This window comes from Nanorana parkeri, unplaced genomic scaffold (assembly GCF_000935625.1).
Source record: "Nanorana parkeri isolate BGI_ZX_2015 unplaced genomic scaffold, ASM93562v1 scaffold481, whole genome shotgun sequence".
NCBI classification, from domain to species: Eukaryota; Metazoa; Chordata; class Amphibia; order Anura; family Dicroglossidae; genus Nanorana; species Nanorana parkeri.
Window position 1 is genome coordinate 830,870 of NW_017306749.1, and position 14,782 is coordinate 845,651.

The 14,782-nt window shown below is 43.6% G+C and overlaps 1 protein-coding gene across 2 annotated transcripts in view; it reads left to right on the forward strand.

Annotated features, from left to right (window-relative positions):
• The window catches only part of LOC108790555 (suppressor of tumorigenicity 7 protein homolog), a 126,199-nt gene that overhangs the window by 18,419 nt on the left and 92,998 nt on the right, over positions 1 to 14,782 (forward strand). For both annotated transcript variants that reach the window (XM_018560842.1, XM_018560843.1), the window contains exons 3-4: positions 5,250 to 5,412; positions 14,679 to 14,733. In XM_018560842.1, coding sequence (XP_018416344.1) covers positions 5,250 to 5,412; positions 14,679 to 14,733 — 218 coding nt within the window. The remainder of the gene's footprint in view (positions 1 to 5,249; positions 5,413 to 14,678; positions 14,734 to 14,782) is intronic.

Genomic DNA, 14,782 nt, shown 5'->3' on the forward strand with positions numbered 1-14,782 from the left:
GGGGTCTCTTCCCGAAATTACAATTAGCAGGACAGGTGGTCCCACTAAAATGAGTCTACCGTATGTATCACCATTACAATGAATGGACATTACTAATTGTTTATATTTATGAACAAGATGTAGTTTTGAGTAGTATAACTCTTTTGTTTGCAGATTTCAATGCTGGACAGATCCTGACCACTAGATCACCAATACTAATGAAAAACTCTGGTGACGGGGTCACTGAGAGCAAGGCCGGTACAGAAGGGTTGTAATCAGTTAGGTGGTGCTGTGGAACACCACTGCAAGAAAATCACAGGAGAACAGGAAGGGAGGAAGAATATAATATGACTGACTTTGTCATATATTCTTTGGGGGGAAATTTATCAAAGCAATTGCGAGTGTTTGAAGTTGCACGGAATATATTTGCACCAGATTTATGATGCTAGTGTAATGTTGTTGACAAATGTGGTTTAATAGGATCCAGGAAAGAAAACTTGTAACTCCAGGCAAAAAACGTAACTGTCGCATCTTGAAGAAGTGGTCATGGGGACTTCTTAAGTTGTGATTGTTTTCTTAGATGATGCTTCAGTTTCAGACAGGCCAGAACAAGTGCAGATGAAAACAGGTGCAAAAAATGTGCAAAAAACATGCAACTGAAAAAGTGGTGCAAGCTCTAGTCAAAACAGGTGCAAAACATGTGCAGTTGGAAAAGTAGTGCAAGCTCTGATGAAAACAGGTGCAAAATACGTGCAGTTGGAAAAGTAGTGCAAGCTCAGGTCAAAACAGGGATACATGTTGAAAGACAGATTTGCACATAAAAAAGAAATGATGTAAGAGGATAAAACTGTCACAATTGCTTTGATAAATCCCCCCCTTTGTGTTCTTCAAGCAAAGCACATTCCCTGTGCATATGTTTTAGGTATCTTGTTTCACACATCACCTTACTAAGGGTGGCAAAAAGCAACAATCTCAATATTTAGCTGCTACTTTTATTTGCTTTTGTACATACTGGTGGAAAATATACTAGTGAAGGAGGACATGCATGGCCTTACTTTTTCCCATACAGGAATATGTATGGTTCAGGAGCAGTAGTCAAGAGGAGGTAACGGGCTCATCATTCTTTATTTCTAGTGACTATGTTGTAATAGGAGTACATCAGCAGATATAGGAGCTGGTGTATGCGCAGACACCAACACAGCTTGCACTGTATCCATATCCCTCTCCAGTGTTCATTTCTGATTAAACTATCTATTGTAGCGCCCCCTGACCCCCAAAGGTAGGGAGGGCTGACATTTCAGTCTCAGAGATCACCAATAGGTTGTGGGATGTGAACAGTAAATTGGACTTTAAGGACTTTTTAGATGCTTTATTAAAGAACAGCCAAACAGAGAGAGGGTATAGTAGTGCTGCAACAAATAATTGATTTAATTGATAATGAGAGTCAACGATTCTCATTATCGATTAGTTGTTTGTGTCCCATCTGATCCCGTCTGGGGATCAGATGGGAGGGAATACAGTAAACTCACTCTCCCGCCGCCACTGTTCTACTTTCCTGTTCTCCTCCCCACTGGGAGCCCCTGCGTGCTACAGTCTGTATTTGTTGCCAGCGCCCAGCGGGGAGGAGATACAATTGTGCCTCTGCATTCCACGTTTGCGAACCAAGATGCCTCTGTTTCTACTCCAGTGCCTCTGCTGCTCCTCCATGTTCCCGATGGTCATTCTTGCTGCTCCTCCGTGTCCCTGCTGCTTGTTTCCACTGCTCCTCCCCGTGTCCACACTGGTTGTCCCCGCTGCTCCTCCCAGTGTCCCCGCCACCCCTCCCAACGCCCGCCGCTCCTCCATGCTTCCTCTTACGGCTTGCTCCCATCCAGAAGCTGGGAGCAATAGCCAGCCTGCTATTGGCTATTTTAAGTTGCAGTAGCCAATAGCAGGCTGGGTATTGCACCCTCCCACTGCCTGCTGTCATCAGCAATCAAGGACCTGAAGGAGAACTTTCTCCTTCAGTTCCCTCCTCTGCTGATTGACAGCAGGCAGTGTCAATCAGACAGGTACAACAGCCACCCTGCTATTGCAATTTGAAATAGCAAATAGCGGGCTGGCTATTGCTCCAAGCCACTGCCTGCTATGTTTATATTACATGTTTAAAGAGAACCTGTCATTTCCAATGTGCTATCACACAGGGGGCTCATGAACCCCCCCCCCCATGTGATGGCAATGAAGTAAAAATAAAAAAAGTTTTATATATTTTTTGTTTGTTATTTTTTAAAGTCTCCTGACCCCTTGGGTGCACCTACATATGAAAATGACGATTGTGCTACACATGTCAGGTATCGCTGCATCCGTCTGAGCAATAATTCTCCAGCCAGTATCCTGGGCGAATTCTAAACTGGTGACTGGGCTTTTATATTTTTATACATGGATATAATTTTATATATAATTGTATTTTTTGTAACATTGTAGTGTGTTATTTTAAATAAAAGTTTGGTTATTTTATTATATTGGTTGGAGTTTTTGAATTCAGATTATTTTAAATCCAAAACTAAAATGTCTAATATAATACATACAAGTACTAAAAAATAAATAATATAATAGAAAAGGTGCAAAAAGTGAATTTTGGCCTGACAAATTCTGCTTTAGGATGTGCGTTGCAGTGGCATTCATTTCACTGGCAGCCCAAACGCACCTCCCGCCCGCAGTGTGATTGCCCGCACTGGATTGCATGGTACCGGAATGCCACGCATTCCAGTGCGGTGCGATTCCAAAAAATGTGCATGCAGTTTTATTCTGAAGTAAACTTTGTAACACTTCATTTGTGCATTTTATTTTAAATAATAGATGGCATTTTTTTTTTATTCGATTATTTAAAAAAATAATCGACCAACTAATTATGAAAATAATTATTTGCAGCCCTAGGGTATAGGGCTTCAGACATCCACAGCAAAAATTGACTCCAGACACACCTATCAATTCCAGCTTCCACAGTGCAGGAATACTTTAGTAAAACAGAAGGTTACATTGTATAGTGGAGCAACAGCTCAATAGAGGATATGCATAAGATCTTCCCTGGGAGGGACACCAGACTTTTTCCTGAGGTCCATGTCTTCCAGGCACCTCCAGCAGGCATTAGGCTCCTCTGGTTCTCCTTCCCAGATAGTTCCAGACCCCACCTGGGTCCACATGTGGCCTACTGCTGGCTGGAGGCCTAGTCAGCTTCTCCAACTTAGTACATCCCACCCCAGGCTGAGCCTGGGGGTGGGCTGAACCCCAGCACATGGCAATCCTTGAGTTTTTATGCACTTCCCCAGCATGCATTACAGGCCATGAAACTCCTAGGGATTGGCTGGAGAGCCATATATACTCCTAATGTTCCTGTATTTGCTCTGTGGTAGGGCCACACCCCACTCACAGGTAGGTGCAATCAATAGCAGAACACCTAAAATTAACCAAATGTATTTTATACTCTGTGGTAGGGCCACACCCCACTCACAGGTAGGTGCAATCAATAGCAGAACACCTAAAATTAACCAAATGTTACCAGACTACAAATCGGCCAGACTGATTATAGTGCTAGCAACACTTAATTTAAATATCGACTCCACTTAGGGTGGAAGGGGCTACACTATAAAATTTAATATTTTACCTAGAAGCTCTCTTATTTTCTAATATGAGAGTGTTGGAAGCTTGGCATCTTCGTCCTGGGCATTGAATAACTTTGTCCCGGCTCTTATTGAAAGCTATTGCCAGTGGAAAGGTAGGCGCTGAAATTCAAGGGCTATTACAAGGTAACCCCTATACTGTTAGAGACTGTAGTAGCTAATGTGACTGTGTTGACAGCAGCGGTGTTCGATAGACTGAGCCAGCCAGCGAGTGTGAAAGGCTAACTTCGCCCAGCCTGTTATGCACAATATGCAGGTTGCACAGTGCTTGCTCCTGTGTTTTTAAATCTGGTTCCTAGTCCTGGGTTAGATTTGTCCAGGGCTGAATTTAATCTTTTCATCATTTCTTAATCTCAATTTGTTACATTTTATTAAAATGTTTCAGCTTTCCAACCATATCCGGTAAAACATAATTACCATTTTGTTTATGCCTTTAACTTTAGCTATTGCAGCTTCTTATCAGGTTAGAATAATCCTCAAATAAAGATATTAATAAGGGATGCACCGATACCAATACTGGTATCTGTGCCAATACTGAGCATTTGGCCAAGTACTCGTACTCTCCCAAATGCTCCAATATTTACCCCGATACCGGAACTTTCGTTCAGGGGGAGATCTCCTCTGACTGGCAGTGCAGCGAGGGAGCATGGAGCCAGATCCCGGCCAATTTGGAAGCTGGGTGGTGGGTCATGACCCACCACCCAGCCTCCTGATTGGCAAGGAAGCCGTCTTCACACTGCCTAGCGACACTTGAGAAGCAGCTTGGCTTCCTGACCAATCAGGAAGCTGGGAAGCAGGTCATAATGTGCCACCCATCTTCCTGGTTGGTCAGGAAGCCAGGCTGCCTCGCCGTGTTGTGTGGGAGCGTAAAGTTGGCATGCTTTTGTTAGAACACCTACTTCCCAGGCAATCAGGAATCCAGGTGGCGGGTCATGACCCGTCGGTCGGCTTCCTGATTAGCCAGGCCCACTCTACCTCGGGTTGCCGGTATCGGTATTTTGTATCAGCGAGTGCTGGAAAACAAATATCGGTACTTGATGCTGAAGAATTGGTATCATTGCATGTATAATAATTATTGTTGCTATTATTAATATTCTGGTACTATTTCTGACGTAGCAACACCAAAATGAAACATAGGAAGATCATTGCATTTCTGTAGCAGTGCTCATCTGCTTATTTAGCAATGTCACTTTGTGTTATTTTTATAATGATCTAACTTATGTTATTGTCCAAACATGAAATACTGTAGGATCCTTTGTTCATATATTAAAGAAGACAATGTTGGTTTTAATTTACCGGTAAGTGAATCTTGCATTTTAGTAACAAATAGAAACTCAATAATTACCATTTCAACTTTCTATAACGACTACTAAAGTGACATTGCAACTCCTATAATGAAATATAAAATACGCTCAGATCAATAGAGCTAGGGGTGAAGAGAAAGCGAGTTTGCAACCTCATGCACAGGTGGGCGGTAAAAGTTGCAATTGGTAGCGTGAGTGTAACGGGTTCTACTCTCCAGAACATAACACAAACTATTTTTGACAATCCGGAACTGAGAAAACTAGGTAAATGTGTTGTGAATGTGTTGACCTGTTTCTTTTATTTTAGATTTTTGAGTGGTGTTACTTCCGGAAATATGGAACATCTTTCATCGAGCAAGTATCTGTAAACCATTTACGACCGCTGATGGGAGGAACCGATCCAGGAGCTTCTGCAGATGGTTTCTTTCCCAACATTACCGGCAGCGAAATCAGCAGACAAACTTTGTCAGGTGACTGATAATGACTAGAAATAACAGAAGCATTTCCAAAGTGATTACATACTGAAAATTCATGGAACAGTTAGTGACAGGGTCATGTGGCATCACTGAATGGACTGAAAATTCTCAGCAACATACACTGACTGGACCTAAAAAAGCAGAAGTCCCATAGTCTGGTTTCCTTTGGAATGACTAAGTCAGGGTCACGGGTGTTAGATGAACTGAAATGACTCAGTGTAATGCTTAGTGAGTGCACATCATGTCTCTGTTCTTCTAGACACCTAGGAATTAGCAATCACTTGCATGTTAAATTATCTGGAATAACATGTAGACCTGATTGCTTTTTTTAAGATCAGTGCAGCTGTAAAGTGTAACTGTGTACAAAATGAAAAGTATTTACTTTTATTGTTCGTTGGTGACCGTCATCCTGTGCCCCGAGTGACCTTAATGAAAATTTGAATTTCTAGGGGGTATAGCTTGACTCATAGGTCTTATGCCCCATCAGTCATTCTGTGTCCCCCTGTGACCTCAGTGAAAATCCCCTTTCTGTGGGTTTTATTTATTCGTACTGCCTGTCTGACTAGCCCTGTGTCATCTGCTGAACTGAGGAGGACTTGACAGCCTGGTAATATCAAATCTTTCTTTGTGAATAACTTAACTGACAAAGTTTGCTGTGAATAAAACACGCACACTTGTATTATTTACGTTGAAGGCTTTAAAAGAAACAAAGCATATCCATTTAAGCTTGATGACGGGTACGATTGGCATGGCTAACATTAATTTGAGTTTCTTCATGCGAGATTTTTTTATACATATTATGTATATATACAAGCAGTTTTTCATCCTATTAAAGCCTTTTAAGAAGCATTCTGTCAAAAACTGAAAAGTCAGTGATTGGTACAGGTAATGCCTAAAGAATAACTCTGGGGGGAAAAAATTGTAACCCTTACAGTGGGGCTACCCTGCACTGCAAGGGTTAAATGTGTTTGTGTTTAGGTAAAAAAAAGTTATACCTGCCCAAACCTTCGGTTCTGGCTGGCCGTGACAGCGCCTCCTCCAGCCTGTCTCCTCCTCCGCTGCAGCGATAGTATGTCACTCCTCATCCTCTCATCCTATACACTGTATAGAACGTGATTACTTGAAGATCCTTAGACCGCTGGAGCAGGGGGAACAAGGTAGAAGAGACTGGTCTAAAATCATATATAACTTTTTTTTTTTTTTTTTTTTTACCTAAACACAAATGAGCCCTTGGGTTAGCCCCACGGCAAAGGTTAAGCTTTTTTTTTGCCTCCAGAGTTCTTTCTTTAATTGTATCAGCAAAGTAAAAAATAAACATAATTTTCTGCATCATGATGATTTTTGCATGTGCCGATATTGCTGCATATAATCAGAAATTACATTAAGGACTGGGAGATTGGGGCTGGTGTGAATAAACCAGAAAGAAAGTTGTTTTCTATTTTGTTCATTGAGGGACACAGGATTCATTGACATTTGGGTTATACTGCAGCTACAGGATGATTTGGACATTAGCAAGCAAAAGAAACGATGACCAACCCTCATGTCTCAGTTTTTTGATAGTGTCCTAGGTGGATGGATGTCTTTTCTATAGCGAAAAAAGTTTAACCATTTTAGCTAGTAATTTTTTAAGATTGTTTTTTTTTTCTCTAATCATGATTGGTTAAGCGTGTCTCTTTATGCAGCTATCTAGAACTGCATATCCCCATATGCCCCCACTAGATTTGGAGGCCGTCCCATACCCTGCTGGACTGGATGAATGCAAGGCCTGCCTGGAATGTTACCTGTAGGTACTGGGCTGTGCTTGTGACCCAGTCTCTAAAGACTCAATCATTAATAGGTTGTGTGGGCTGAGCCTCAGGAGCTGCTGCGTTCATTAGACCTGTCAGGTGCCATTATTAAACACTCAGAAATTAAGTCACTAGGTTGAATGTCACACACTGACTTTGTGCTCTGTTCCCCTCATTCAGCACGAGGTAGCAACTTCCCGACACTGTTTCTTATTGCAAGAGATGCAACTTACAGTGACCTGGTCACCTCTGACCATTTGAACCTTTCCTGTTACCAGTAGTCTGCTCACACAAGGGGAGCAGTTCAGCTGTTATTGGAGCTTTTCTGAGTCACGATCCACTAACCGTTCCAGGTAGGCCTGCAGTGTTTCATCTCAGGGACCTGATACTGATAGCCTGGAACATTGTCTACTGTTTGAGTCCTTACATCCCTCAGATTCTTCCTTGGCTCTGTCAGGTGTGTCACTTTCCTCAGGTTTAACCTAGGAGGATTTTCTTGCAGTATATTGTGTGCCATGTGACCTGCTGACTCTAACCACAGAGAATATAAGTGCACTTGTACGCCTCCCCCTGAGGAATCATTACTTGATCTGCCTGCAGCCTTTGTGGCCTATGAGCCTTTGGTTGTAGATGCTTTTTCCAATGAAGAATCTTACTGGATGAAGATGTACCCAAAGAGCCACAGGCAGATGCCATGACTCCCAGGCTTAGAGATACCATTGTAGCTTTTATTTACCAACTTAAAGATGGAGGTACAGCCTATAGCTTTTACCAGTCTAGGGTCCCAAAGATCACTCAACTTTTCTCATGCTCACGCTATTTCCAGATGCACTGTACGCTGACTGATAAACTTTTGCAGTCTGATACTCATTGAGAGAGCTTTTATTAAGAAGGGGACTGTTCCCGCAAATGATCCGCCCGTGTCCCTTCTAAATATAGCTCTGATGATCCCTGTAGAAGATGCATCAGTATCTAGGGATCCTATAGATAAAGTGCTTGTGTCAGGATCCGAATCTGAACCCAGCGCCTCTGTTGTGTCTGGCAGTGGTTCTTCCTGCTGAGCCACTTGAGTCTTCAGTTAAGCCTAGTTTTCTGCTGAACTCCTTGATCCTCCCCTGAACTTCCTATTTAAGCCATGTCTCTGCAATTTCTGTTTGTCACATACCCATTTGTTGAATCCACCAGCGCTTTCTTCGCTTTGCGGTGGGGGAGCTTCATTACCAGTTTGTGGCTCTCCCTTTTGGCCTGTGGTCTGCTCTCCAATTATTCACCAAGGCTTTGGCGCCGGTGCTGGCTCTGTTTTGACTACAGTGGATTTCAGTTGTCAGGTACTTGGCCGGCGTGCTTCTACGCATCGGACCTGGAGAACAATCTGTTGGTCACAATTCCGACTGTGGAAGAATTTAGCTGGGCTTTGAATATTTGGAAGTTGTTGTTGGTCCCTTCTCTTTGGCTGGAGTACCTAGGGTTGATTCTAGACTTGGTAGCCAAGGTCTTTCCTACTCTGGAGAAGCTTCTAAGACTTCCGACAAGGAAACACTGATACCATTCAAGACCGAGTACGAGTACTAATACTTTTTCTCAACTAATGAGGGTGGTGGAGCACCAGGGCCCAGTTGCAGCTGCAACCACGGCCACCCTGTTAGTTCTGCCACTGACTCCAGGCTGTAGTGGGACTACAAATCTCAGCAATACATTATACAGCAATGCAGAATACCACCAGCTATAGAGGACTACAAATCCCAGCAATCCATTTAAACAGAAATGCAGAATACCACCAGCAATGCAAAATACCACCAGCAATATAGGACTACAAATCCATGAAATCTAATTATACTGCAATGCAGAATACCTCCAGCTATAGAGGATTACAAATCCCAGCAACACATTATATAGCAATGCAGAATACCATCAGCTATAGAGGACTACAAGTTCCAGCAATACATTATACAGCAATACAGAATAGTATGAAGCTACATGCTCTGTGTTGATCACCAGGGCTGCGTGCGGGTCTCACCATGGCTGTGCGGGCCTCTTCGTACTGTAGGGAGGAGGAGATGTATGGCTTAACCAGTGCTGTAAGCAGCGCCGCACAGATCCCCACAAGGCTGCCCCGAGGTCCCCAGCAGGTGCGGGGCCTTACGGTAGCCAAATCTATTAAAACATTTAAAGTGGCGCTTTGTATCGGGACATTTTCACAATATCTGTACCAATACTGGTATTGGTATCGGTGCTTCCCTACTTCAGACTTGTGTTCGTCCGTTATGTGATCGTTTGGAGGTCCTCTCTCCACGCAGCCATAATGATGCTCGGTCTGATGGTAGCCTCGTTCAAAGCGGTTCCCTTCGCAACATCATACTCTGATTCTTCAACGGGAAATTATGTTGCATTGGGACAGGCTCCCAGACAGGGTTTTTTGTCTGTCCCGTCAGAGAAAGGCTTCCCTGCTGTGGTGGCTTCATTCCCTATGTTGTGTCCTGCCTGCTTCTGCGATGGAAGATTGTTACAATGGATACCAGCCTGTCAGGCTGGGGAGGACAACTGGTACAACTGTCAGCTCACAGCCTGTGGATTTAGATGAAATGCAGGTTGTCTATCAATGTCCAGAAACTGCAGACAATTTTTCTGTCTATTCATCACTGGTTGGTGATTTCTTGATGGACATCCAGTTCGTGTGAAGTCAGACAACACCATGGCATGCATCAATCATCAAAGTGCCAGACTGAGTTTTGCGGCAACGCTGGAGGAGTCTCGGATCCTGTCTTGGGCAGAAAATCACGTCCTGGCTTTGCCTGCCTTTCACATTCCAGGGGTGGAAAATTGCTAGGTGGATTACCTGAGTCATCAGGGTCTGGATCCGGGAGAGTGGTCCCTTCACTGGGAGGTGTTCCATCAACTCTGCCTTCTCTAGGGCTCCCTGAATGTGGCTATTCTATCCTCCAGGCTCAGTCGGAAGGTCACACGATTCATTGCCAGGGCTGATGTGTTTCTGGCGCCGTGGGACAGGTAATCTGATTTACGCCTTTCTTCCTTTGAAGCTTCTGCCCCGGATGTTGCAAAGAATATAGTTGGAAGGCTGTCCTGTAATCCTGGTGGATCCAGATTGGGTGCGTCGAACCTGGTACTCAGGCAGTGTTTGTCTACTTGCAGACGCTCCCTCGCATGTTTCGTTGCATCGGAATCTTCTGTCAAAGGGCACAATATTTCATTCTGCTTTACAGTTGCTGGCTTTAACAGCATGGTTGTTGAAAGACAGGGCATGAAGGACAGAGATCTTTCCACAGTGATTTCCACAGTGCTGAGAGCTCGTAAGTCTAGTTCTTGGATGGTTTACTATCAAACCTGGAAGGCCTACGTTGCCTGGTGTGAGTTGCATGCTTTTCATTCGAGGTGGTTCTCCATTGCCAGAATCCTGCCATTCCTGGAAAGAGGATTGGATCATCGTTTGGTGCTGAGTATGGTCAAGGGACAGAGTTCTGCTTCGGCGGGTCTTTTTCAGTGGCTTTTGGCAACGCACTCTGGTTTGCACATTTATGCCAGGATGTTACCTGGGTGTTCCCTCCTGTTAAGTTAACTTTGACTCCTTGGGATTTACAGAAGCCTACTTTTGAACATATTCAGGACATTCCTTTGTCATCTCTCTCCAAGGCCTCATTAACACGAGAAAAAGCCAGAACATACAGCTCCGTGCTGTGTGCACTGCAGTATTGGGCAGCTCCTGGGAAGGACAGGTGCTGCGTGTGATTAGTACGCAGCCCCTGTCCTTCTCTATGGGAGTACGCGGCCGTACGCCGCCCTTCTCATCCGCCCTGCACGTCCGTGCGGGTGTCCGTACTTGTACGCTGACAGGATGGATCCTGTCTGCATCCGAACCAGGACACCTGCATCCGTACGGACCTGCACTTGGGGTGAGCGCAGGCCGGCGTATGGCCGCCTACTCCCATAGAGAAGGACAGCGGCTGTGTACTAACCACACGCATCACCCGTCCTTCCTGGGAGCTGCCTGATACGGCCGTGCACGCAGCACGGAGCTGTACATGGCGGCCTTTTCTCGTGTGAATGAGGCCTAAGATGGTTGCCCTTTTGGTATCTCTCACTTCCGCTCAGCGGATGTCTGAGTTGTTGGCTTTGTCCTGTGCGCAGCCATTTTTGACTCTGCATTGGGACAATGTTGTGCTCCCATGTCATCTATCGTTTTTTAAGAAGGTGGAATCATCTTATTATTTAAATGAGCATATCCTTCTATGTGTCCGAAATCTACTTATCCGAGGGAAGTGGCTCTTCATTCTTAGGATTTTTTCCGGGCTATTTGAGTGTATCTGGCTACTATGGCTTCTGTTCGGAAGATGTATTCTTTGTTCATTATCCTAGATGGTTCTAGGACGAGTCAGGCTGCCTTGTCGGCCACTATATCCAGGTGGATTAGTCAGACTGTGGCCTGCTTTTCAGGTCACTGCTCATTCTTCCAGAGTGCTGAGTGCTTCTTGGGCCTTTCATCACAAGGCTTTTATTGCCCAGTTTTGTAAGGCTGCTACTTGGTCTTCTGTCCACACCTCCTCTAAGTTCTATAGGGTAGACATAGAGGTGTCCGTGGGTGCACGTTTCGGCCACAAGGTCTTGCAGGCAGTGGTATGAGCGTCTCTTCCTGTTGTGGGTATGTTCTGTTTCATCCACCCTCTATTGTTACTGCTGTGGGATGTCCCATTGGTCAAGATCCTAAGGATCCTGCTGTGTCCTTCAATGAACACAAGACAAAATAGTTGTTTTTGTACTTACTGTCTCAATCCTTTATTTGCATTCAATAAAGGACACAGCACCCAACCACATATTGGCTTACTGTGTTGCTGCTTGTTTGCTGCTAACTAAGTTGATTCTTGCAGTCTGGTTTGACCTCCAGCACGGACTGCCCCTGGTCTGTTGTTCTCCTTTTCTTTTTTTGCTAGTGCCCTACTCCTGCAGGTGGCAGTATAACTCATTAGTCAAGATCATAAAGATCATATTGTGCCCCGCAATGGATGCACAGAAAAGGATTTCACAGTGAATATAAAAATCCCATTTTCCTTCTGGTTGCAACTCAACATTTTTAATTTATCCTCGTTTTCATTCTCAGTGACGTTAGTCATCAGGACAAATTGAGTCAATCTTCTTCATGGGGACACAGATGGCTTGCTCTATATCAAGAGCTGAGTTATGTAACTGCTGATCGCTCAGCTCACTGTCTCTTCTCCTTTCAGGGAGCAGTGACTCCCCCTACCCTCTCTGTTCCTACAGCGCTCACTGGAGGGACAGACAGGGGAGGGGTGAGCACTGCTTCCTGTAGCTTTACGTCCGTATGTATCTTTTCTTAACAGTTATTAAGCAGTTGGGCCGAGACAATGTATTGGCTAATCTAACATTTAATACAATAAAAAATAGTACTGCAAGCAAGTGAAAGCTACACATGCATTGCTTTAAAGCAGTTGTTCTCAAGCTGTGTAAACTCAGGACCCACATTTGTCCTTGGTCATTAAGTCGTGACCTAAGTTGCACTGCAATGGAACGCACGGCATTGCGGTATCAAGCCTTCCGATGTGGGTGATAGAACTGTGGGTGGGATGTTTACATTTGGGGTGCCACTTAAATGAATGGCAATTCAGTGCACCTCCCACAACAGAACGTGCGGTAGATGCGTGGTAGAGTCCGTTAATTGCTGTGCGATTGGGACTGTGCGATTAACGCACTGTACTAGTGAGAATGGGCCCTCAAAAACACTGACAGGCAGACACAATAACAGACACAATCTCATTCTCACACACACATACACACTCCGAATCTTTTTTTTTAAATCCACCCAGTCTCCCTACCTTACGAAAATTGAAGTGGAACCTCAGCCTGTGTTGTGATGGAGCTCCATCCATATGTGCATCCACTTGTACAGCTCCCTTGCACAAACTGTAGAAGTGCCAGGAGCCAGAATGTAATTTCACTCCAGTCCAGGCACTTCTACAGGACATGTGAGGGAGCTGTAAGCAATACACTTATGGATGGAGCTCCCATAGCCCTAGCCCACTCCACCTCAAGCTGACACTCTGATCTCAGTGGAGAAAACCGCAGTGCTGGTCCCGGGCCTACAAGACAGACAGCGGAGCCTAAGCCGGCGGCAGTGGCGGGTGCACGCTTGCATGCACCATAGAAGCGATCAGGCGGCTCTATAGCTGTCAAACGCTTGTGTGTGACAGCCGTTACAAGCAATTAAAGAAACACCTGCTGAGATTGATTATGCGGAGCATTGATTCACAAGAATTGGATTTGCACACAATATACATTTGCACATATTGTACACTGCACAACAAAGTTGTTTTTATTTATTACACTTAATGCTGTTTTATATTGGCTTACATGTATAAAAAGGAAGGGAAGAGATGGGGCTTTAAAAGTGTCGTATCCGGATAGCGCGGGGCTAAATCACATATATGGATATTCATTCATTAATAAATTATTTTAATTTTTACAGCATGTTCATTTGTAAAATACATAATTATTATATATATATACACAATCAAATAAAAGAATAGCTCAGATAAAATTCATATCTCAAGGCGTAGCATCCCCCTAGACCCCATTGGCACAATTCCTTAATTCTATGCAATATCATAATTGTTTATCTTTTTCAAATGTCCATGATTGATTGAAATATCCATAATAGTCCTCTTTGATTTCATACTGATGTTGTGCAATGGGTCTAGCCTTGACGCGTTTCGCCGGACTGGCTTCTTCAGAAGATTAGGGAGAACGCCTATAGTATATATCTAGTAACCAAACAAATAAATAATGACTGATTTTATTGACCAGTAACAATGCAGTGTGAATATCCAATTACTATTGTAGTCCAATATATATGCAATTAAAGAAACACGTGCTGAGATTGATTATGCTGAGCATTGATTCACAAGAATTGGATTTGCACACAATATACATTTGCACATATTGTACACTGCACAACAAAGTTGTTTTTATTTATTACACTTAATGCTGTTTTATATTGGCTTACAACATCTAAAATAAAGTTATAACAGTTCATTTTAGTGGCAATACAAGTCTAAAAAAATCTATCCATGATCATTAGCTAAACCAATGTTCAACTTGAAATCTTCCTTTTTTTTTTTTTTTCTTCAGACTGCTATCTGATGGCTATGACTAACTGAAATTACTGTGGGAGGATGCTAATGTACCTTTTGGTTAGGTACATAATCACATTTGTGCTTTAGAAAAAAAGTCATTTTGGGGTGACTCAAGCATATCCCTTAGTCCCTGTATGTGCTGTGCGGTTATATGTAATTATTCAAAGAGTTCTACAAATTGCAGAACCATACAGCATACACTCTGCCTTTCCTATCTTGCGTGCTTGGTGTAAAGCCCCAAATCTTGTTTTTGAGAAGCTCAGATGAAAACTTTTACCATCAAATCTTACAACCAATCATTTTACCTTTTCAGAATGCAAGGTGTGGCGTAACCCTTTAAATCTTTTCCGAGGAGCTGAGTATAACAGGTAATTGTTATGTTTTAAGTGTTATAGTTAACCCACTGAGCAATATATT